This window comes from Schistocerca serialis, unplaced genomic scaffold, assembly GCF_023864345.2.
Source record: "Schistocerca serialis cubense isolate TAMUIC-IGC-003099 unplaced genomic scaffold, iqSchSeri2.2 HiC_scaffold_843, whole genome shotgun sequence".
Classification (NCBI taxonomy): Eukaryota; Metazoa; Arthropoda; class Insecta; order Orthoptera; family Acrididae; genus Schistocerca; species Schistocerca serialis.
The window spans coordinates 2,253,786-2,280,349 of NW_026048456.1; the positions used below are offsets into that span (position 1 = coordinate 2,253,786).

Consider the following 26,564-nt stretch of genomic DNA (forward strand, 5'->3'; position numbering starts at 1 on the left):
CGATGTTGTTGAGGACAATATCATGGAAATGGAAGAGGATGAAGACGAAGATGAAATGAGAGATATGATACTGCGTGAAGAGTTTGACAGAGCACTGAAAGACCTAAGTCGAAACAAGGCCCCGGGAGTAGACAACATTCCATTAGAACTACTGACAGCCTTGGGAGAGCCAGTCCTTACAAAACTCTACCATCTGGTGAGCAAGATGTATGAGACAGGCAAAATACCCTCAGACTTCAAGAAGAATATGATTATTCCAATCCCAAAGAAAGCAGGTGTTGACAGATGCGAAAATTACCGAACTATCAGTTTAATAAGCCACAGCAGCAAAATACTAACGCGAATTCTTTACAGACGAATGGAAAAACTCGTAGAAGCCGACCTCGAGGAAGATCAGTTTGGATCCGTAGAAATGTTGGAACACGTGAGGCAATACTGACCCTACGACTTATCTTAGAAGAAAGATTAAGGAAAGGCAAACCTACGTTTATAGCATTTGTAGACTTAGAGAAAGCTCTGGACAATGTTGACTGGAATACTCTCTTTCAAATTCTGAAGGTGGCAGGTGTAAAACAGAGGGAGCGAAAGGCTATTTACAATTTGTACAAAAACCATGTGGCAGTTATAAGAGTCGAGGGACATGAAAGGGAAGCAGTAGTTGGGAAGGGAGTGAGACAGGGTTGTAGCCTCTCCCCGATGTTATTCAATCTGTATATTGAGCAAGCAGTAAAGGAAACAAAAGAAAAATTCGGAGTAGGTATTAAAATCCATGGAGAAGAAATAAAAACTTTGAGGTTTGCCGATGACTTTGTAATTCTGTCAGACACAGCAAAGGACTTGGAAGAGCAGTTGAACGGAAAGGATAGTATCTTGAAAGGTGGATATAAGATGAACATCAACAAAAGCAAAACGAGGATAACGGAATGTAGTCGAATTAAGTCGGGTGATGCTGAGGGAATTAGATTAGGAAATGAGGCACTTAAAGTAGTAAAGGAGTTTGGCTATTTGGGGAGCAAAATAACTGATGATGGTCGAAGTAGAGAGGATATAAAATGTAGACTGGCAATGGCAAGGAAAGCGTTTCTGAAGAAGAGAAGTTTGTTAACATCGAGTATTGATTTAAGTGTTAGGATGTCGTTTCTGAAAGTATTTGTATGGAGTGTAGCCATGTAGGGAAGGAAACGTGGACGATAAATACTTTAGACGAAAAGAGAATAGAAGCTTTCGAAATGTTGTGCTACAAAAGAATGCTGAAGATTAGATGGGTAGATCACATAACTAATGAGGAGGTATTGAATAGAATTGGGGAGAAGAGGAGTTTATGGCACAAGTTGACTAGAAGAAGGGATCGGTTGGTAGGACATGTTATGAGGCATCAAGGAATCACCAATTTAGTATTGGAGGACAGCGTGGAGGGTAAAAATCGTAGAGGGAGACCAAGAGATGAGTACACTAAGCAGATTCAGAAGGATGTAGGTTGCAGTAGGTACTGGGAGATGAAGAAGCTTGCACAGGATGGAGTAGCATGGAGAGCTGCATCAAACCAGTCTCAAGACTGAAGACCACAACAACAGCAACAAGTTCAATAACTGTCACCATGGCGGTTTTTACAGAACTCTCCAAACGCGAGTCCTACCCTCACCTGACAAATTTCGTTAAATGGAATCAAATACCAACTGCCCTCAAGGTGCAGTTTAGCCCTGCTCGTGCCCCGGGCCTGACGTGTGGTTGGGTGGCCAGGCCCTGGAGACGCTGAGCGGGCTGCGGCGGCTGCCGCTGGTGGGGAACCCCGTGTCGTGCTGCGAGGTGGGCGAGCTGCGCGCCTGGGTGGAGATGCGGCGCGTGTCGGTGATCCGCAGGGAGCTGTCGGTGGGGCCGCTGCCCACCTGCGCACAGCCCGAGGGCCTGCGCGGCCGCCCGTGGACCGCCGCCGCCGGACACGACGCGTGCGTTCAGCGGCTGGACGCGGCCGCCGTCGTGGGCTGCGTGCTGCTGGGGCTGCTGCTGCTCGCCCTGGCCGTCGCCGCCGCGCTGCTGCTGCTCAGGAGGCGCCGCAGGGCCGCGCGCCGGCGACGCACACAGAGCGCGCTCAGGTGAGCCCACCTCTGTGTTGTCGCCCGTGGTCAGCAGTGCGTGCTGCCCGAAAGTCGCTCTGACACTATATGTGGGGCAGCGGCGCCTCTGTTACGAGAGCCTGAAAACTATTTCTGCTATCAGCCAGAAAGCGGTGGATGACATACTTACCGTTGTTTCCACTCTGCAAGTCCACATTTTTGTCCAGCCCACTGACAGAAATATTTCTATTCTCTATTTCATCAGTGAACCGTGGATTTACTTTCAAAATATTTTCTTAAAGAATTTACTTTATTTACTAGCGATTCATCAAGAACATTAACACATTTAATCACACTATGTGAGCGTGGAAGTAGTTGCCAGTGGGTAACAGATGAAAACAAATTTCATTCAACAAATGGATATTTTATCCTTAAAAATCCTTTCCCTTTAAAAAAAATCCGAAAGCCCCCTCTAAATATCAAGTTACAATTTATTCAGAGGCAGAAATAGTATTTTTTTTTTATTTTTTTTTTTTTTTTTTTTTTTTTTATTTTGGCAGTATGAGCGTTCGGGCTGAGATCCTTGCCGCTCCCTTTTAACACGGCCGTAGTCACGACCGCTCACAACAACCTCTGAAAGACTACACTGGTGCAAATCTGCAACACACCAAATTACTTTAAAGTAAAAATTTTAACGACTCACACAAACACAGAAACTATGACCGAGCGAGGTGGCGCAGTGGTTAGCACACTGGACTCGCATTCGGGAGGACGACGGTTCAATCCCGTCTCCGGCCACCCTGATTTAGGTTTTCCGTGATTTCCCTAAATCGTTTCAGGCAAATGCCGGAATGGTTCCTTTGAAAGGGCACGGCCGATTTCCTTCCCAATCCTTCCCTATCCCGAGCTTGTGCTCCGTCTCTAATGACCTCGTTGTCGACGGGACGTTAAAGACTACCCACCACCACCACCACAGAAACTATGCACTCCGTAGGAGAGATGGAAATGGTACAAAACACTCAAATTAAAAAAAATTTCTTGCCACCGAAAGTGCAACTTGTTTTTAAAAGAAAACGCTTACGGTGGAAGGGTGGCAACCTCATATACTAAAATGACCATTTAAATAAAAACCCATGAAATGCAGTCTTACATAAAATGTACAAACGTGCTCTACATTACACATATACCGCCTCTCAAGATGATAGGCAAGATAAAACACATATTTCAGGAATTCGGCCTTTACACCTTAAGCAATAAATTCGTTAACACCGAATCCGACAAACATGGCAAAAAAAAAATGGTTCAAATGGCTCCGGGCACTATGGGACTTAACAGCTATGGTCATCAGTCCCCTAGAACTTAGAACTACTTAAACCTAACTAACCTAAGGACATCACACAACACCCAGTCATCACGAGGCAGAGAAAATCCCTGACCCCGCCGGGAATCGAACCCAAACATGGCAGAGGCAGCTTTTAACGTAGGGCACATTGATAGGGAGATTACTGAACAACCCGAACCGCAGATTGCTCTAACCTGCCCCTACTCCACAAGGCAAAAACGGACCACTCAATTCATAAATAACCACCTCCCCGCGGGTGGGAAAACGGACAAGAATGGTGGGACGACCCCAAAACAAAGCGGCTGGTGACCTCACCAAGAAAACAAGTAGAATTCAACAATTACATGAAACAACATATCTCCAGTCACTTAACTTCTCATAAACTGCGATTTCTGGCGAAGACCTGGCGCAGCACCCCCAAAGCTCCTCCAAACCGTTAGTTGCCAGCCGCTTCAACGGACGCAGGAAGGCGCGCCGATCTCCCGTCTCACAGCGTCGCAGCTCCCACCGGCCAGACCGATGTCGTGGTTTGACTCCTGTTACTCTTGCGTCGACCGCGAAGCCACAACCCCTTTCTATACGGCGCGGCCCACTGGACTCACGTGGGGACCACACATGTGCCGACGCTCAAGACGGACAAGTCATCTTGTGTCTCAGTGCGCGACCGACTAACCGATCGATCCAACCGCCAATGACTGTTGTCCAAGCAACTCGAGCAGACTGGCGGCCTGACGCGCAGACTCAGATGCAGGAACTCAGCCCCAACCGGGCGACCACTAGCTGAGTTCTGTTACTGGCGGAGTGGCAAGACTCTCATTTGACGGCCCTAAAGTTTGATCCAAACGACAGACATACTAGCACTCCGCCGCACAAATGCAAACGAGAGACAGACCAGCAACTGGTGACGTGAGACTGACCCAGCCTCACTCCGACTGACCAACTGCCCAGACTCGCCCTCTAGCGAGCTCATAGCGCCCCTTAAATGCTCGTGAGCAGGCTACCTTTCCCTTTTTCCACCAGAGGGAGACACCAAAGCAACGATTGCCACAGCGACGCCACCGCCAGAAAACGGCGGGCGACTGCTTCACACTACGCCCTACGGCGCGCTCTTCAAAACAGCAAATTTTACCACGGCTCAGTCAGCGGGATCAGGAACTATGATTATAAATGAAGATTTTGAGTTTTAATTGACAGATATATTTGATCAACTTCCACACGCACAACGTAGTAAAATTCCTGAGGATAATACTAATAATTAAATAGAAGGAAAGGTAGCAAGTGGATATGGAATGGGGGTAAGGAATGAAAGAGGAAGCCGCCTGGTAGAATTTTGCACAGAGCATAAGTTAATCATAGCTAACACTTCCAGAATGAGATTTTCACTCTGCAGCGGAGTGTGCACTGATATGAAACTCCCTGACAGATTAAAACTGGGACCTTTGCCTTTCGCGGGCAAAGGATGGTAGAGCACTTGCCCGCGAAAGGCAAAGGTCCCGAGTTTGAGTCTCCATCCGGCACACAGTTTTAATCTGTCAGGAAGTTTCATATCAACGTACACTCCGCTGCAGAGTGAAAATCTCGTTCTAGAAACATCCCCTAGGCTGTGGCTAAGTTATGTCTCCGCAATATCCTTTCTTCCAGTTCTGCAAGGTTTGCAGAAGAGCTTCTGTGAAGTTTGGAAGGTAGGAGACGAGGTACTGGCAGAACTGAAGCTGTGAGGACGGGTTATAAGTCGTGCTTGCGTAGCTCAGTTGGTAGAGCACTTGCCCGCGGAAGGCAAGTTCGAGCCTTGGTCCGGCACACAGTTGTAATCATTCAGGAAGTTTCATAGCTAACACTTGCTTTAAGAATCTTGAAAGAAGGTTGTATACCTGGAAGAGGCCTGGATACACTGGCAGGTTTCAGATAGATTACATAATGGTAAGACAGAGATTTAGAAACCAGGTTTCAAAGTGCAAGACATTTCCAGGGGCAGATATGGACTCTGACCACTATTTATTGGTTACGAACTGTAGACTAAAACTAAGAAAACTGCAAAAAGGTGGGAATTTCAGGAGATGGGACCTGGATAAACTGAAAGAACCAGAGGTTGTAGAGTGTTTCAGAGAGAGTATTAGGGAACGATTGACAAGAACTGGGGAAAGAAATTCAGTAGAAGTAGAACGGGTAGCTTTGAGAGATGAAATAGTGAAGGCAGCAAAGGATCAAGTAGGTAAAAATACGAGGGCTAGTAGAAGTCCTTGGGTAATAGAAGAGAGATGGAATTTAATGGATGAAAGGAGAAAATATAAAAATGCAGTAAATGAAGTAAGCGAAAAGGAACACAAACGCCTCAAAAATGACATCGACAGGAAGTGCAAAATGGCTAAGCGGTGATGGCTAGAGGACAAATCTAAGGATTTAGAAGCATATATCACTAGGGGTAAATTAGATACTGCTTATAGAGAAATTAAAGACACCTTTGGCGAAAAGAGAACCACTTCTACGAATATCAAGAACTCAGATTCGAAACCAGTTATAGGCAAAGAAGGGAAACCAGAAAAGTGGAAGGAGTATATAGACGGTCTATACAAGGGCGATGTACTGGAGGCCAATATTCTGGAAATGGAAGACGACGTAGATGAAGAGGAAATGTGAGATATGATGCTGCGTGACGAGTTTGACAGAGCACTGACAGACCTGATGTGAAACAAGGCCCCGGGAGTAGGTAACATTCCGTGACAACTACTGATAGCCTTCGGAGAGCCACCCCTGACAAAACTCTAGCGTCTGGTGAGCAAGATGTATGACACAGGTGAGGTACCCTCAGACTTCAAGAAGAATACAATAATTCCAATCCCAAAGAAAGCAGACGTTGACAGGTGTGAAAATTACCGAACTATCAGTGTAATAAATCACGGCTGCAAAATACTGATACGAATTCCTTACAGGCGAATGGAAAATCTGGTAGAAGCCGATCTTGTGGAAGATCAGTTTGGATTCCGTAGAAATATTGGAACACGCGAGGCAGTACTGACCCTACGACTTATCTTAGAAGACAAATTAAGAAAAGGCAAACCTACGTTTCTAGTATTCGAAAACTTAAAGAAAGCTCTTCACAATGTTGACTGGAATACTCTCTTTCGAATTCCGAAGATGGCAGGGGTAAAATGCAGAGAGCGAAAGGCTATTTACAATTTGTACAGAAACCGGATGGCAGTTATAAGAGTCCCCGATGTTATTCAATCTGTATATTGAGCAAGCAGGAAAGAAAGCAAAAGAAAAATTTGGAGTAGGAATTAAAATCCATGCATAAGAAATAAAAACTTTGAGGTTTGTCGATGACATTGTAAATTTTGTCAGAGAATGGAAAGGACTGGGAAGAGCAGTTGAACGGAATGGGCAGTGTCTTGAATGGAGGATATAATATGAACATCAACAAAAGCAAAACAAGAATAATGGAATGTAGTCAAATTAAATCAGGTGATGCTGAGTGAATTACAACAGAAAATGAGACACTTAAAGTACTAAATGAGTTTTGCTATTTAGGGAGCGAAATAAGTGATGATGGTCGAAGTAGAGAGGATATAAAATGTAGACTGGCAATGGCAAGGAAGCGTTCCTGAAGAAGAGAAATTATTAACATCGAGTATAGACGTGTCAGCAAGTCTTTTCTAAAAGTATTTGTATCGAGTGTACCCATGTATGAATGTGAAACATGGAAGATAAATAGTTTACACAAGTAGAGAATAGAAGCTTTGGGAATGTGGTGCTACAGAAGAATGATGAATTTTAGATGAGTAGATCACATAATTAATGATGAGGTACTGAACAGAATTGGGAAGAAGAGGATTTTGTGGCACTATTTGACTAGAAGAAGGGATCGGTTGGTAGGACATGTTGTGAGGCATCAAGGGATCACCAATTTAGTATTGGAGGGCAGCGTGGAGGGTAAAAATCGCAGAGGGAGATCAAGAGATCAATACACTAAGCAGATTCAGAAGGATGTAGGTTGCAGTAGGTGCTGGGAGATGAAGAAGCTTGCACAGGATAGAGTAGCGTGGAGAGCTGCATCAAACCAGTCTCAGGACTGAAGACCACAACAACAACATCCTACCTAAATACATTACTGGGTCCTAAATTTATATTTGTATTGCAAATACTGCAGCTTTTCTTGTTATAACTACAGGTGTGTTAGTGCTACTACTATTTCCACTATGGGCATTACTGAGTTTTAGTATCTTATACTACATGTTTCTTTTATTACTGTGTTACTTGATATTACTTCACTATTGCTACTTTTATTCATAAGCTACTTTATCTGTACTTAAACTAATCTACACTACTTGCAGCGTTCGGGTGTGCCCCCCCCCCCCCCCCCTCTTCCCCGATCTAATCCCAGTGGTTATGCCCCTGGCACCGGCATGGCCCAATATGTGGGATCGCTGCGGTTATACCCTAGTGGATTATCTTATCCTACATCTAACCTAATTCTTATTCCTACTGTCATATCTGGTGCGTCGCTGTGGCCAAGCGGTTCTAGGCGCTTCAGTCTGGAACCGCGCGACCGCTACGGTCGCAGGTTCGAGTCCTGCCTCGGGCATGGCTGTGTGTGATGTCCTTAGTTAGGTTAATTAGTTCTAACAAGGGAACCTCCCCATCGCACCCCCCTCAGATTTAGTTATAAGTTGGCACAGTGGATAGGTCTTGAAAAACTGAACACAGATCAATCGAGAAAACAGGAAGAAGTTGTGAGGAACTATGAAAAAAATAAGCAAAATATACAAACTGAGTAGTCCATGCACAAGATAGGCAACATCAAGGATAGTGTGAGGTCAGGAGCGCCGAGGTCCCGTGGTTAGCGTGAGCAGCTGCGGAACGAGAGTTTACTGATGTGCGCATTTATTTATCCTATGCTTAAGGTACTCATGGAAAGTATCTTCGTATGTGAGATTCCGGCCAGTTCTTCTTCAAATCATGCGCTATCCTCCCATTTGTAATAACAGACTGGTTGTATAACTCGTCCACGACTTAGAGGGGAAGTGGAGGGCGCTGGTTGTACACTGAAAGCCGAACACTCCTTCTTACAAGTGTTTATTAATTTTCAGTAGCCCAACAACGTTTTTTATACATTGGCTGAACAGTCAATACCGTGCCCTACCATTTCATTTATTTTGCTAACGTCAAGTGTTAGTCTCTTCCTTTATTTAAGATCCAGCAATCATTAGTTAGTCAGTTCCATCTTACACTGGAATGCTTTTGCTTTTTACTCTAACATTCACTTACAAGAGCTTATGCCAAGGCAATACTCCAAAAAATTTAAACAACAATATTAAAACAACTTTTTAAAACAACCTCCATTGAACAAGTTGAAATTAAAAATTTCCTTAAGTTGAAATTAATAACAGCTCAGACAGTAGCAGAAGACAGTTCTTTCACAATAATACACTCCTGGAAATTGAAATAAGAACACCGTGAATTCATTGTCCCAGGAAGGGGAAATTTTATTGACACATTCCTGGGGTCAGATACATCACATGATCACACTGACAGAACCACAGGCACATAGACACAGGCAACAGAGCATGCACAATGTCGGCACTAGTACAGTGTATACCCACCTTTCGCAGCAATGCAGGCTGCTATTCTCCCATGGAGACGATCGTAGAGATGCTGGATGTAGTCCTGTGGAACGGCTTGCCATGCCATTTCCACCTGGCGCCTCAGTTGGACCAGCGTTCGTGCTGGACGTGCAGACCGCGTGAGACGACGCTTCATCCAGTCCCAAAGATGCTCAATGGGGGACAGATCCGGAGATCTTGCTGGCCAGGGTAGTTGACTTACACCTTCTAGAGCACGTTGGGTGGCACGGGATACATGCGGACGTGCATTGTCCTGTTGTAACAGCACGTTCCCTTGCCGGTCTAGGAATGGTAGAACGATGGGTTCGATGACGGTTTGGATGTACCGTGCACTATTCAGTGTCCCCTCGACGATCACCAGTGGTGTACGGCCAGTGTAGGAGATCGCTCCCCACACCATGATGCCGGGTGTTGGCCCTGTGTGCCTCAGTCGTATGCAGTCCTGATTGTGGCGCTCACCTGCACGGCGCCAAACACGCATACGACCATCATTGGCACCAAGGCAGAAGCGACTCTCATCGCTGAAGACGACACGTCTCCATTCGTCCCTCCATTCACGCCTGTCGCGACACCACTGGAGGCGGGCTGCACGATGTTGGGGCGTGAGCGGAAGACGGCCTAACGGTGTGCGGGACCGTAGCCCAGCTTCATGGAGACGGTTGCAAATGGTCCACGCCGATACCCCAGGAGCAACAGTGTCCCTAATTTGCTGGGAAGTGGCGGTGCGGTCCCCTACGGCACTGCATAGGATCCTACGGTCTTGGCGTGCATCCGAGCGTCGCTGCGGTCCGGTCCCAGGTCGATGGGCACGTGCACCTTCCGCCGACCACTGGCGACAACATCGATGTACTGTGGAGACCTCACGCCCCACGTGTTGAGCAATTCGGCGGTACGTCCACCCGGCCTCCCGCATGCCCACTATACGCCCTCGCTCAAAGTCCGTCAACTGCACATACGGTTCACGTCCACGCTGTCGCGGCATGCTACCAGTGTTAAAGACTGCGATGGAGCTCCGTATGCCACGGCAAACTGGCTGACACTGACGGCGGCGGTGCACAAATGCTGCGCAGCTAGCGCCATTCGACGGCCAACACCGCGGTTCCTGGTGTGTCCGCTGTGCCGTGCGTGTGATCATTGCTTGTACAGCCCTCTTGCAGTGTCCGGAGCAAGTATGGTGGGTCTGACACACCGGTGTCAACGTGTTCTTTTTTCCATTTCCAGGAGTGTATATAAACTAAAAATTCCAGAGGATACTTGCCGTTAAATTTCCACATGCTAAATCGTTCTACCAAAAGCATTTACGAGAGTACTTAATAAGAAATAATTTAATCAAAACTCACGCAGAAAATGATCGGCTTAAGTTCTCACGCGATCATTTACAGTTACTTAACAAAAGGAAATGACATTTATAAAATTCAGTTTACCAAGAACAGTTACCAACATATTAACCCGAGAGTTCTCCACTATTAGCGGTAATTACTACACTGTGCCAATACAGACAGTCCTCAAACGAGAAAAATTCCACTGTACTATAGAACCCTCCCTCCCCTCCTCCCCAAGAACCATGGATTTTGCCGTTGGTGGGGAGGCTTGCGTGCACTCAGCGGTACAGATAGCCGTACCGTAGGTGCAACCACAACGGAGGGGTATCTGTTGAGAGGCCAGACAAACGTGTGGTTCCTGAAGAGGGGAAGCAGCCTTTCCAGTAGTTGCAGGGGCAACAGTCTGGATGATTGAGTGATTGGGCCTTGTAACACTAACCAAACCGGCCTTGCTGTGCTGGTACTGTGAACGGCTGAAAGCAAGGGGAAACTACAGCCGTAATTTTTCCCGAGGGCACGCAGCTTTACTGTATCGTTAAATGATGATGGCGTCCTCTTGGGTAAAATATTCTGGAGGTAAAATAGTCCCCCATTCGGATCTCCGGGCGGGGATTACTCAGGAGGACGTCGTTATCAGGAGAAAGAAAACTGGCGTTCTACGGATCGGAGCGTGGAATGTCAGATCCCTTAATCGAGCAGGTAGGTTAGAAAATTTAAAAAGGGAAATGGATAGGTTAAAGTTAGAAATACTAGGAATTAGTGAAGTTTGCTGCTAGGAGGAACAAGACTTTTGGTCAGGCGAATACAGGGTTATAAATACAAAATCAAATAGGGGTAATACAGGAGTAGGTTTAATAATGAATTAAAAAAAATAGGAGTGCGGGTAAGCTACTACAAACAGCATAGTGAACGCATTATTGTGGCCAAGATAGACACGAAGCCCATCCCTGCTACAGTAGTACAAGTTTATATGCCAACTAGCTCTGCAGATGACGAAGAAATTGAAGAAATGTATGATGAAATGGAAGAAATTATTCAGATAGTGAAGGGAGACGAAAATTTAATAGTCATGGGTGACTGGAATTCGGTAGTAGGAAAAGGGAGAGAAGGAAACGTAGTAGGTGAATATGGATTGGGGGTAAGAAACGAAAGAGGAAGCTGCCTGGTAGAATTTTGCACAGAGCACAACTTAATCATAGCTAACACTTGGTTCAAGAATCATAAAAGAAGGTGGTATACATGGAAGAATCCTGGAGATACTGACAGGTTTCAGATAGATTATATTATGGTAAGACAGAGATTTAGGAACCAGGTTTTAAATTGCACGACATTTCCAGGGGCAGATGTGGATTCTGACCACAATCTATTGGTTATGAACTGTAGATTAAAACTGAAGAAACTGCAAGAAGGTGGAAATTTAAGGAGTTGGGACCTGGATAAACTGACTAAACCAGAGGTTGTACAAAGTTTCAGAGAGAGAATAAGGGAACAATTGACAGGAATGGGGAAAAGATATACAGTAGAAGAAGAATAGGTAGCTTTGAGAGATGAAGTAGTGAAGGCAGCAGAGGATCTAGTAGGTAAAAAGACAAGGGCTAGTAGAAGTCCTTGGGTAACAGAAGAAATGTTGAATTTAATTGATGAAAGGAGAAAATATAAAAATGCCGTAAATGAAGCAGGCAAAAAGGAATACAAACGTCTCAAAAATGAGATCGACAGGAAGTGCAAAATGGCTAAGCAGGCATGGTTAGAGGGCAAATATAAGGATGTAGAGGCTTACCTCACTAGGAGTAAGATAGATACTGCCTACAGGAAAATTAAAGAGACCTTTGGAGATAAGAGAACGACTTGTATGAATATCAAGAGCTCAGATGGAAACCCAGTTCTAAGCAAAGAAGGGAAAGCAGAAAGGTGGAAGGAGTATATAGAGGGTCTATACAAGGGCGATGTACTTGAGGACAATATTATGGAAATTGAAGAGGATGTAGATGAAGATGAAATGGGAGATATGATACTGCATGAAGAGTTTGACAGAGCACTGAAAGACCTGAGTCGAAACAAGGCCCCCGGAGTAGACAATATTCCATTGGAACTACTGACGGCCGTGGGAGAGCCAGTCCTGACAAAACTCTACCATCTGGTGAGCAAGATGTATGAAACAGGCGAAATACCCTCAGACTTCAAGAAGAATATAATAATTCCAATCCCAAAGAAAGCAGGTGTTGACAGATGTGAAAATTACCGAACTGTCAGTTTAATAAGTCACGGCTGCATAATACTAACGCGAATTCTGTACAGACGAATGGAAAAACTGGTAGAAGCCGACCTCGGGGAAGATCAGTTTGGATTCCATAGAAATGTTGGAACACGTGAGGCAATACTGACCCTACGACTTATCTTAGAAGCTAGATTAAGGAAAGGCAAACGTACGTTTCTAGCATTTGTAGATTTAGAGAAAGCTTATGACAATGTTGACTGGAATACTCTCTTTCAAATTCTGAAGGTGGCAGGGGTAAAATACTGGGAGCGAAACGCTACTTACAATTTGTACAGAAACCAGATGGCAGTTATAAGAGTCGAGGGGCATGAAAGGGAAGCAGTGACTGGGAAGGGGTGAGACGGGGTTGTAGCCTCTCCCCGATGTTATTCAATCTGTATATTGAGTAAGTAATGAGGGAAACAAAAGAAAATTTCGGAGTAGGTATTAAAATCCATGGAGAAGAAATAAAAACTTTGAGGTTCGCCGATGACATTGTAATTCTGTCAGACAGCAAAGGACTTGGAAGAGCAGTTGAACGGAATGGACAGTGTCATGAAAGGAGGGTATAAGATGAACATCACCAAAAGCAAAACGAGGATAATGGAATGTAGTCGATTTAAGTCGGGTGATGTTGAGGGAATTAGATTAGGAAATGAGACACTTAAAGTAGTAAAGGAGTTTTGCTATTTGGGAAGCAAAATAACTGATGGTGGTCGAAGTAGAGAGGATATAAAATGTAGACTGGCAATGGCAAGGAAAACGTTTCTGAAGAAGAGAAGTTTGTTAACATCGAGTATAGATTTATGTGTCAGGAAGTCGTTTCTGAAAGCATTTGTATGGAGTGTAGACATGTATGGAACTGAAACATGGACGATGACTAGTTTGGACAAGAAGAGAATAGAAGCTTTCGAAATGTGGTGTTACAGAAGAATGCTGAAGTTTAGATGGGTGGATCGTATAACTAATGAGGAGGTACTGAATAGGATTGGGGAGAAGAGAAGTTTGTGGCACAACTTGACTAGAAGAAGAGATCGGTTGGTAGGACATGTTCTGAGGCATCAAGGGATCACCAATTGGAGGGCAGCGTGGAGGGTAAAAATCGTAGAGGGAGACCAAGAGATGAATATACTAAACAGATTCAAAAGGATGTAGGCTGCAGTAGGTACTGGGAGATGAAGAAGCTTGCACAGGATAGAGTAGCATGGAGGGCTGCATCAAACCAGTCTCAGCACTGAAGACCACAACAACAAATACAACCGTACACAATGAAATGTTACAATAACAAAATGGACAACCTTGTATCAAAGTACCATGTTCAGACTAACCTTACTTAAAATTACTTAACATCTACTCACCCCTTGACACGGTCGTGCCTTTTTACTATTCGTACCACACTTCTCAAGCCTGACTACCAGAGCATCAGATCCCTCTTGACAAGTACAGCAGGTTACAGTTCGTGCCCTATTTCCACCAAACCGAATCAACATATGCGTTACTGGCACTGTTCATATTTCTCCTTCTCTTAGAAGATAAGCTTCCCAACACAGTTCTACGAGATTCTAGAACAAGATCACTTCATCGGGTAAAACCGAAACCAGTCCCCTCGTTTTCAGTGACCAAAAGTTTCAAAGGTCCGCGCCATGTAACTCACCATCATTGTTGGACAGGAAACCACAAATCCCGTCTCCAGTGAAACGTAGTAAAGGATAGTCGTTGCCCAAGGACCTGGTACTAAACACAATTACGTACTTGGAATATCATCCACAACATAGTAAAAAAAGCAATTATGAACAGATTTCGAATAAGTCCGCAGTAATATGACCGAGTAGTGCATAAGACAAACGACGGATACTGAGTGGAGGGCTCGTTAGAAAAATCGGTGTTTGTGCGTTTCGAGGATGCTCGACACGATCTACAAGATCTGCGTGATAGTGACCTACTCTGTTATGCACGTCAGATTGCGCCCGACATAGATTACAATAATTTCAAGGGACGCAGTTGATGGTTGCACAACTTGTAACAGTGTTACGTAATTGGAAGACGTAAGATAACGAAATCTCAAACAAAGCGTCAACTCAACGAGACACAGCAAACTGCACGAACTTATTCCATCCTTCAGTGAGGAACTAGTTTTCAGCTCCGACCGACCGGCATTTGACGAGGAAATGCATATGATAGGAAACCTAGAAATTAGTGGTAGCAAGAGAGCTGCATCAAGATCAGCTAACATCAGTGGCTCGACGCATTCATGTACAATTATGCCGACTCTTAATCTGGAAGTTAAATTGGCTGGACAGTTATTAATTGTGCTGCGAGAACTTGGAGGTGCTTTAACTTGTACGATTATTTGTCATGTGTGTGATCTTGCAAGGGCAGCAGGGAATATTTACGTCACAGCATGCAAGGGTGGGAAAGTGGGCGCAAGAGAACAAGTACTGCTTTTGGCCAATAGCTGGTCAAAATAACTCGCTTTTGCTTGATTCCTGGTCCGCGTATGACAATCATACTCCTTGTGAGCAAATCCCCCCCCCCCCATGAAAAGTGTGTGACATTGCAGTACATGACACCTGGAGCCACTGGACACATTAAGCCTCTGTATGTTTGTTTTTTCCGTGGCTATAAAACATTTTATCACACTATCTGCAGCTACGCCTTAAAGGATAGCCACTTTCACGATAAGCCTCATGACATACTGTTACGCATTCGGTTGGATCCCATGACATTCCATCAGTTCCCATCGGCCCGCTACACGAACATGATTCTATATGCACTCTTTAAGAGTGGATACCTCCATGAACGACCTGCACGGTTTGTAACTCCGAAGGAGTTCACCTTCGGTCTTGATGGTGCCAACTTTTGAGATCACTGTGGCCCCCATTTCTCATTTGGTATTCATGGCGCAAGTTAATGGTTTCTTTGAACATTTCTTGAATCTCGACAATATCCATTTTTGAAGCGTAATATATACTTCCCATAGAAGCTTGATCTCTGCACCTCATGGACACTCATTTTCTCTCGCCCTCCTGATGCCCATGGTGATTCGTTAGCAGCTAATATGTTTCTTGTTATAACTGTTAACACAACACTTTCAAAGGAGCCTTACTAAAGACTGACCTTGCGACCTCTCACACAAGCAGTTGTTTGCCACTGAAGGCTCGCAATGACTGATCCTGTCACTGCGCAATGGAAAACTTCTCCTGAGGCACAACTTGTGAGGTTACTGTGGCCCTCGCATTGCCATAATACGAAGGTGTTGGTGGAAGAAAGTATTAACCCAAAAGAGCATATTTTTGTTTAGCGTATGTTTCAATTCAAAGACAAGAACATAAATATATCTCCATCGCTACTGTATATATGGAGACACTGTCATATCAAAAATTGAGATTAAGACTGAATTTGCCCCAGATTTCAATTAAATGATCTTCGGTTTTATTTTGACACGTACTTGTTCGCAGGTACATCTGAAGAGAAGGACAGAAGCCTGGAAATTGATTGCCTTAAAGTAAAAATGAAGGTCATTTAACTGCAGACTGAGGCAGAATCGTTCTTAGTCTGAACATACATTGAATAATACAAATATACGAGGGTAAGTCAATTGTCGGCCGGAGTGGCCGAGCGGTTCTAGGCGCTACAGTCTGGGGCCGCGCGACCGCTACGGTCGCAGGTTCGAATCCTGCCTCGGGCATGGATGTGTGTGATGTCCTTAGGTTAGTTAGGTTTAAGTAGTTCTAAGTTCTAGGGGACTGATGACCTCAGAAGTTAAGTCCCATAGTGCTCAGAGCCATTTTCTTTTGGTAAGTCAATTATTATCCGCAAAGTAGTTATAAAATTTTATTGTAGTCAAAGAGGAAACTTACAAGAACATCATTCTTCTACATAGTCTCCTTGCGCTTCAACGCACTTGGTCCATCGTTGTACAAGCTTCCTGAAGGTTCTCGGTTGAGCTGCGAGCCAAGTATGCACCGCTTCTTTCATTGCTTTGTCCGAGGCGAATCGACGGCCCCTTAATGCCTGTTTGAGTGGACGAAACAAGTGATAGACAAAAGGGGCAAGATTGAGGCTATATGGAGGATGATCCAGTACTTCAGATTTGCGTTTCTGGAGCGTTTCAGCAGTGCGGGCAATAGTATGCGGACGGGCATTGTCGTGCAACAACACAACAACTTTTGACAGCAATCCTCGGCGTTTGATTCGAATTACAGGCTTTAGCCTGGCAGTAAGCATCTCACTGTAATGTACACTGTTTATTGTTGTGCCCCTTTCCCCATAATGTTCCAGTACTGGACCCTGTACGTCCCAAAAAACCGTAACCACCAGTTTTCTTGCGGACGGTTGGGCCTTGAACTTTTTCTTGCTCGGCGAATTTGGATGTTTCCATTCCATACGCTGCCGTTTACTCCCCGGCTCGTAATGATGGATCCATGTTTCGTCACCAGTAATGATCCTGTCTAAGAAGTTGTCCCCTTCGTTACCACAGCGATCCAAATGTTTTTCGCAAATGTCCAAGCGCGTTTGTTTATGCGACTGTGTGAGTTGTTTTGGGACCCATATTGCACAAACTTTATGGAATCAAAGTCTGTTGTGGATGTTTTCGTAGGCAGAACCGGGGCTAATTTGTAGACGATGTGCCACTTCGTCAATAGTTAATCGTCTGTCTAAGAGAATCATTTCACGTGAACGCTCAATGATTTCTTCATTTGTGGCGTTAAACGGTCGTCCGGGTCCTTCATCGAGAGTAATACTTGTGCGACCATTTCAGAATTTTTCAATCCATTCGTAGACACTCCGTTGTGGCAAAAAACTGCCCCCGTACAGTACCGAAAGACTTCGATGAATTTCGGCCCCTGATACGCCTTCCGACCACAAAAAACGGATCACTGAACGTTGCTCTTCTTTGGTGCTAATAGACAGCGGGGCAACCATGATTAACAGCACGGCACCGATAACGTAACTAACCTAGCAGCTTGAAAATTGCAAAGATATAAAAACAAATAAACAAAAGATGCGTCATCAACATAAAACGACAGTACTACCAAAATAAACAAAAATTTAACTAAATTTCGGATAATAATTGACTTACCCTCGTATATAGCAGGCAACGCTCTCCACCTTGCTATCAGCATGTGGTATCTGCCCCAATCCCTGGTAGCTGAATGGTCAGCGCGACGGAGTGACATACCTAACGGCCCCGGTTCGATTCCCGGCTGGGTCGGAGATTTTCTTCGCTCAGGGACTGGGTGTTGTGTTGTCCTTATCATCATCATTTCATCCTCATCGACGCGCAAGTCGCCGAAGTGCCGTCATCTCGAAGGACTTGCACCAGGCGAACGGTCTACCCGATGGGAGGCCCTAGCCACACGGCATTTACATTTTACTTCTGCCCCAATAGCTGAGTGGTCAGTGCGGTGGAATGCCATGCGGAGGGCCTGGATTCGATTCATGGCCGTGTCATAGATTTTCTCCACTCAGCGATTGTGTGTTGTGTTGTCTTCATCATCATTTCATCCTCATCAACAAGCAAGTTGCCGAAGTGACGTCTATCAAAATGACTTGCACCAGGTGGTTGGACTCACTGCAAGTGGGGCTCCCAGCCTAGCAACACGCATTATCATTAGTACCAGCACGTTGTGTCCCCGAAATAAACACAGTTGGCGTGATCAGGCTAATCCTCACCAAATTGAGGGTTAGCTCTTTTTGCTGCTGCCCACTTTAACGAAGGTGTAGAATTGAACAATTTAAAATAGATGATTTCAAAAGTCAAGCTTTGTTGTGGGGGGCATTGTAATAATATAAACGGCGTTGAATCACGTAATTGGCGTCTGGAACCCGTAGCTGAGTCAGTAGAAAGCTACAACCATGGTCTGACTGAAGAAGCCACAGAGAGGCCGAGCTGAGACGACAGCAGGCTTTGCCATGGCATTAGAACAATTACAACATACTATATGAACAAAACATCTCCAAAAGAACAGACACCACACATTCATGTAATTGATTTGCCTCGATGGGCCACGAATCCACCACCTTCAGTGCGGATTACGTCCGACCTCCTGTGGGAACCTTAAAGTAGCGAGCATGGAGGACGTGGACGAGCACCCAAATTGGTGCTCCGTGGGATTGCAGGTCGTCCGGGAGGTGTACTCAGACAGTCCACTCATTTGTGACTGAAGTTATACACAGATAGCGCAGTGGTTAACACAATTGCAAGTAAGCAGAAGATCCTGAGTTCGAGTCCAGTCCAGCACACATTTTCACTCATTTCCGCTGATTCCGCATGAAGTCCCGATGCAGCTGACATCAATAATGCCTTTCCTTTCCTTTCCTTTCCTTCCCCCTCCTTCCACCTTCAATGTATAGAATACACTACTGGCCATTAAAATTGCTACACCAAGAAGAAATGCACATACTGGTATTCGTTGGACAAATATATTATACTAGAACTGACATGTGATTACGTTTTCACGCAATTTGGGTGCATAGATCCTGAGAAATCAGTACCCAGAACAACCACCTCTGGCCGTGATAACGGCCTTGATACTCCTGGGCATTGAGTCAAACAGAGCTTGGATGGGGTGTTCAGGTACAGCTGCCCATGCAGCTTCAACACGATACTACAGTTCGTCAAGAGTTGTGACTGGCGTATTGTGACGAGCCAGTTACTCTGCCACCATTGACCAGACGTTTTCAATTGGTGACAGATCTGGAGAATGTGCTCGCCAGGGCAGCAGTCAAACATTTTCTGTATCCAGAAAGGCCCGTACAGGTCCTGCAACATGCGGTCGTGCATTATCCTGCTGAAATGTAGGGTTTCGCAGGGATCGAATGAAGGGTAGAGCCACGGGTCCTAACACGTCTGAAATGTAACGTCCACTGTTCAAAGTGCCGTCAGAGCGAACAAGAGGTGACCGAGACGTGTAACCAATGGCACCCCATACCATCAAGCCGGGTGATACGCCAGTACGGCGATGACGAATACACGCTTCCAATGTGCGTTCACCGCGATGACACAAACACTGATGAGACCATCATGATACTGTAAACAGAACCTGGATTCATCCAAAAAAATCACGTTTTGCCATTCGTGCACCCAGATTCGTCGTTGAGTACACCATCGCAGGCGCTCCTGTCTTTGATGCAGCATCAAGGGTAACCGCAGCCATGGTCTCCGAGCTGAGAGTCCATGCTGCTTCAAACGTCGTCGAACTGTTCGTGCAGATGGTTGTTGTCTTGCAAACGTCCCCATCTGTTGACTCAGGGATCGAGACGTGGCTGCACGATCCGTTACAGCCATTCGGATAAGATGCCTGTCATCTCGACCGGTAGTGATACGAGGCCATTGGAATCCAGCAAGGCGTTCCGTATTACCCTCCTGAACCCACCGATTCCATATTCTGCTAACAGTCATTGGATCTCGACCAACGCGACCAGCAATGTCACGATACGATAAACCGCAATCGTTATGGGCTACAATCCGACCTTAATCAAAGTCGGAAACGTGATGGTACACATTTCTCCTCCTTACACGAGGCATCACAACAACGTTTCACCAGGCAACGCCAACCAACTGCTGTTTGTGTATGAGAAATCGGGTGGAAACTGTGCTCATGTCAGCACGTTGTAGGTGTCGCCACCGGCGCCAACCTTGTGTGAATGCTCTGAAAAGCTAATCATTTGCATATCACAGTATCTTCTTCCTATCGGTTAAATTTCGCGTCTGTTGCATGTCATCTTCGCGGTGCAGCAATTTTAATGGCCAGTAGTGTAGTTACCACATATGCATCCGTATGTCACAGGATGCAGTCAACTCAGAGAGGTAATCAACGACAGTCATCGACCCAATGTGGATCAACTGGGCTGCTGTTACTAGATGCTGCCTCAGCTATCTGTGGAACAGTGGACTGCGACAAAATCCGGATGCTGCTGGGTGGTGAACTGGTGCCTTCCAGGTGCTAGGCCACCTGCTGGCTAGCTACTGCCAGCTGCAGGGCACATAGCCAGGGGTCCGTGATTCGCACCTAGGTGTGACTAGCTCCCAGGCCACAACCTGCTCCGTGTGGGCACACTCTGCTACTGCAGACCACTATCGCTCCGTCCTGTGCTGATATCCCCGGTTGACTTTTACTCTCAGGTGTTACCTGCACTGAGCTGCGGATCTGTGCGAACCAGTGGGCCCGACTTCCGTGAGGGCATCATTGTCGCGTACTCGCTTCCTACCTGGGGCTTGACATGGCTCTCCAGTCGCCAGAGCACTGACAACGTTACTCCACTCTGCTGCCGTCTGCTTATTGGAGCGATGCTGTGTGGTGGCTACGTCTCAAAGTTGTGTGCTGAGCTAATTACCTCTACGCCATCTGGGGATAGCCTGTGACTCTGTGAGATGGCTGCAGCGTGACAACATTATGAATAAATGAACTAATGGCTATGACATTGCGCTGGACTTCCACCTGGTTCCACGTACATTACCTGCTTTCCCTGCCAACCAGCTCGCGCCATCATCACAACCTGTTCTGGGTTGAATAACACATTAGCTATATTGACGCCCCCTACACCGGCAACCATTGAGAGTTCGCGTCAGTGTGTAAACCTGAGAGGATGTAGCTGAGAAGAGCGTTCGAGCGTTGTGTATTATGAAACAATTAGCGCCTATGATGTACAAGCCGCCAATGAATTTTCGCAGTCTCTGTGGTTATTTGATGCATTGTCCCAACGGCGTCCACATCGAACCCTAACTCTTAACGCGCTTCGTTTATAATTGTTCAGTACTTGGCTCTTCTGTGCCATCTTTAAATTTCTTTCAGCCACGAGTTTCTCCGTCTTCCAATGGCCCTTTTGCTATGTATCATTCCTTCTTTTGCTGTTTATCACTCCTTCAGTGATAAACTACAGTGATTGATATATAATTCGTCACTCGAAAGTTGCCCCTAATACTGTCTCTTTCTTTGGTGTAAGACATACACTAAAGCGCCAAAGAAACTGGTATAGCTATGCGTATTCAAACACAGAGATATAAAAGCAGGCACAATACGGCGCTGCGGCCGGCGACGTCTATATAAGACAAGTGTCGGGCGCAGTTAGATCGGTTACTGCTGCTACAATGGCTGGTTATCTAAATTTAAGTGAGTCTGAACGTGGTGCTACAGCCGACGCACGAGCGATGGTTTCAAATGGTTCAAATGTCTCTGAGCACTATGGGGCTTAACATCTGAGGTCATCAGTCCCCTAGAACATGTTGTTGTTGTTGTGGTCTTCAGTCCTGAGACTGGTTTGATGTAGCTCTCCATGCTACTCTATCATGTGCAAGCTTCTTCATCTCCCAGCACTTACTGCAACCTACATCCTTCTGAATCTCCTTAGTGTATTCATCTCTTGGTCTCCCTCTACGATTGGTAGAACGTAGAACTACTTAAACCTAACTAACCTAAGGACGTCATACACATCCATGCCCGAGGCAGGATTCGAACCTGCGACCGTAGTAGTCGCGCGGTTCCCGAATGAAGCGCCTAGAACCGCTTGGCCACCGCCGCCGGCCGAGCAATAGGACGCAGCAGCTTCGAGGTAGCGATGAAGTGGGGATTTTCTCGTACGATCATTTCACGAGTGTACCGTGAATATCAGGAATCCGTTAACACATCAAATTTCCGACATCTATGCGGACGGAAAAAGATTCTGCAAGAACGGGACCAACGACGACGGAAGAGAACAGTTCAACGACAGAAGTGCAACTCTTGCGCAAATTGTCGTAGATTTCAATTCTGGGCTACCAACAAGCGTCAGCGTACGAACCATCATCGATATGGGCTTTCGGGGCCGAAGGCCCACTCTTGTACCCGTGATGACTGCACGACATTGGACTGTTGATGACTGGTCGCACGAGTCTCGTTTCAAATTTTATCGAGCGGATGGGCGTGTACGGGTATGGAGACAACCTCATGAATCCATGGATCCTGCCTGTCAGCAGGGGACTGTTCTAGCAGGTGGAGGCTCTGTAATGGTGTGGGGAATGTGCAGTTGGAGTGATATGAGATCCCTGATACATCTTGGTACGACTCTGACAGGTAACACGCACGTAAGCATCCTGTCTGATCATCTGCATCCATTCATGTCCATTGTGCATTCCGATGGACTTGGGCAATTCCAGCAGGACAATGCGACACCCCACACATCCAGAATTGCTCCAGGAACACTCTTGAGTTTAAACACTTCCGCTGGCCACCAGACTCCCTAAACAATGACATTCTGAGCGAATCTGGGATGCCTTGCAACGAGCTTTTCAGAAGAGGTCTCTGCCCCCTTGTACTCTTACGGATTTGTGGACATTAGTCTAATCCGTGCCATGTCGTATTGCCAAACTTCTGTGTGCGGGGGAGGGGGGGTGGAGATGGGGGGGGAGGGGCTAGTCGATATTAGGCAGGTGTACCAGTTTCTTTGGCTCATCTACATCTACATATAAACTTCGCTAGCCACCAAGCGGTGTGTCTCGAAGGGTACTATTCGCGCCAAGGTCATATCCGCCCCCCTGTGTTCCACTCGCGGGTCGCGCGAGGGAAAACGACTGTCTGAAGACCTCAGTACGAGCTCTACTTTCGCTTATCTTTGAATGGTGATCATGGCGTGATTTGAAAGTTGGTGGTAATACTATATGCTCGACATCCTCGGCGAAGAACGGATTTTGGAATTTTGTGAGCAGCCCCTTCCGCTTAGCGCTTCGTCTATTGCAAGTGTGTCCCACTTCAAACTTTCTACGAGATTTGTAACGCTCTCTCGATGGCTAAATGTACCAGTCACGAATCTTGCCGCTCATTTTGGACCTTCTCAATCTCTTGAATCAGACCAACTGGTAAGGGTCCCATACAGACAAACAATACTCTAAGACTGGACGAACTAACGTATTGTAAGTAATTTCCTTTGTTGAAGGATTGCATCGCTTCAGGATTCTACGAATAAACCGCAATCTAGAATTCGCCTTACCCGCTACTTGCCTAATCTGATCGTTCCATTTGAGATCATTTCGAATAGTCACACTCAGATACTTGACGGATGTTACCACTTCCAAAGACTGGGCATTTAATTTGCACTTGTACATTAATGGGGATTTTCGCTTTGTTATACGCAGTAGGTTACACTTATTAATTTTGAGAGATAATTGCCAGTCATTACACCATACATTTATTTTCTGCAAATCCTCACCGATTTGTTCACAGCTTTCGTGTGATACTACTTTCCCGTAGACTAGAGCATCATCAGCAAACAGTCTAATGCCACTGTCAATACCATCAACCAGATCGTTTATGTAGATCGTAAAAAGCAGAGGACCTATTACGCTGCCCCGGGTACACCTCGTGTTACGCTTGTTTCTATTGAAGTCTCCCCGTTCAGGACGACATACTGCTCTCTGTCAGAAAACTTTCTATCTAACGCCATATGTCATCGGATAGACCATAAGCGCACACTTTTTGGAGCAAGCGACAGTGCGGAAATCAGTCGAACGCCTTTCGAAAGTCGAGGATTATGGAATCAACCTGGGAGCCGGTATCTAGAGCCTGTTATATATCATGCACAAAGAGGGCCAGCTGTGTCTCACATGACTGCTGCTTCCTAAAACCGCGCTGGTTTCTACAGATGAGCTTCCCAGACTCTGCCGGCCGCGGTGGTCTCGCGGTTCTAGGCGCGCAGTCCGGAACCGCGCGACTGCTACGGTCGCAGGTTCGAATCCTGCCTCGGGCATGGATGTGTGTGATGTCCTTAGGTTAGTTAGGTTTAAGTAGTTCTAAGTTCTAGGGGACTGATGACCACAGCTGTTAAGTCCCATAGTGCTCAGAACCAACCATTCCCAGAGTCTAGAAAAGTCATTACGTCTGAACACAAAATACGTCCCATGATTCCACAACAAATCGATGTCAGTGAAACTGGCCGGTATTTATGTGCATCCGATTTCCTACCCTATTTATAGATTCCTATGACCTGGGCCTTCTTCCAGTCCCGTTGAAGTTTTCGCTGTTCCAATGATCTCAGATAGATGAGGGATAAGAATGGTACTGTATTTGTAGCATAGTCAACATAAAATCTTACGGGGATACCGTCTGGTCCAGATGCTTTCCTGGCGTCTAAGGATCTTAACTGTTTTACAATCCCAGATACAATAAACACTATGTCAGCCAGCCTTGCGTTTGTTCGATAATTGAAAGGGGGAATGGTGCTGCAGTCCTCTACCATAAACGAGTTTTTGAAAGCCAGATTCAGAATTTCGGCCTTCTGTCTATCATCATTCGTTATATTACCCGTACTGTCAGCAAGAGAAGATATTGAATTATTTGTAGCGTTCATAGATTTTACTTACGACCAAATTTTTTGGGGCTATTTTTAGAATCTGCAGGTAAAATATTGCTTTCAAATTTGTTAAAAGAACCTTTCATTGTCCTTCTGACAGCTGCTTTCATTTCGCATAATTTCTGTTTGTCAGCGGGCCAGTGACTACGTTTAAAACGACTGTGCAATATTCTCTGCTTTCTCAGCAACTTCCTAATTTGTTTATGGAACCAAGATGAATCCTTTCCCTCCCCTATATTTTTTCTAGGCACATATTTCTCTTGCACATGGTCGACAATACCTTTAAATTCCGACCAAAGATGCTCTATATGTGTCCTGCGGTGAATGCTTGGAGCTGACTATGAAGATATTCATTAATGACACTTTTATTTGCTTTCCCAAACAAGAAAAGTCTACGCTGTTTCCTTTTTTTTTTTTTTTTTGCAACTTCCACTGACATAGAAGCCACAACGACATTATGGTCGCTAGTCCCTTCTTCTAGATTAACTTCCTCAAAAGTATCAGATCTGTTTGTCGCCAAGACAAGATATCTATTATGTTCCCATTTCGAGTTTGTTTTCTAACCAATTGCTCAAGGCTGTATGTTGAGAGCGCTTCTAGAATAACTTCACACTAGTCTTTCTTCTGACCTCTGTGATAAACGTGTAATTTTCCCAATCAATGGATGCCAGATTAAAGTCTCCATCGATAACTAATGGATAATTTGGATATTTATTTCCTATGTACTCAAGACTTTCCCTGAAACGTCTTGCGACGTTTGTTGCGGATGCTGGTGGTCTATAAAAACATCCTGATACAATGGTCACTCCTTATATGATTGACAGCTTTATCCAAACTATTTGACAGTGCAGTGTAAATATCATTCATCCTTGATCATTTTAAAAATAAAGTGTTCCAAGAAAAGGCTTTCTTTCTACATTTTAGTTAGGTGCTAAACTTAATGATAATGTGGTGGACGTGGGGGGGGGGGGGGGGGGGGAGGGGGGGGTGAAATGGGCTTTCACGGTTTGTTAATACCACCCAAGGGTGAACGACCGAAGGTGTGGACCAAAGGGACTTGAGGCACTTCATTCACTTTTTTTTTACAACATACTTGTTTATTAATAACATTGATAATACTTTTAAAAGGAAACAACACAACAGGCCTTGTAAATCGCCTAACTGCATAAGTGAACTACTAAAAATAATCGTTAATATGTTTAGGAACACAATAAACTTCAACTCACAAACAGCATTCAGTTGTTTACCAATTAATTAAATGTCTGTTCAAGGCAATTTCCCCACGTAATCAACACAACTTAAAACCAGAATTCAATACACTTCCTTGCTATTAAATGTCTGCATAAGTTAATGGCCATACATAGTAACCTCAGAACAAAAATTCAATTGACTGAAAAAAAAACACAACCATCTAAACATGTTTACAGAATTATGGGAAAGAAATGCATATACACCTTCTGTTTAGCAAATGAACCATTTTCGGCCGGAGCCGCCAACAACATAAGTCGTTCTCATTACCCACATAGAGCCAATCCGAGGTACCGGAAGCAAAACATAAGTCTTCCACGTGTACACCAAAGGCACGGTTTCCCAGACTGCAAGCCGTAAGAAACCAGTCAACACGCTCCCGCCACCAAGTAG

General features: G+C 45.3%; 1 protein-coding gene across 1 annotated transcript in view; it reads left to right on the plus strand.

Annotated features, from left to right (window-relative positions):
- LOC126452262 (uncharacterized) overlaps nucleotides 1–26,564 on the plus strand; it is a 136,998-nt gene that overhangs the window by 102,269 nt on the left and 8,165 nt on the right. The window contains exon 5 of the mRNA XM_050091053.1: nucleotides 1,741–2,093. Coding sequence (XP_049947010.1) covers nucleotides 1,741–2,093 — 353 coding nt within the window. The remainder of the gene's footprint in view (nucleotides 1–1,740; nucleotides 2,094–26,564) is intronic.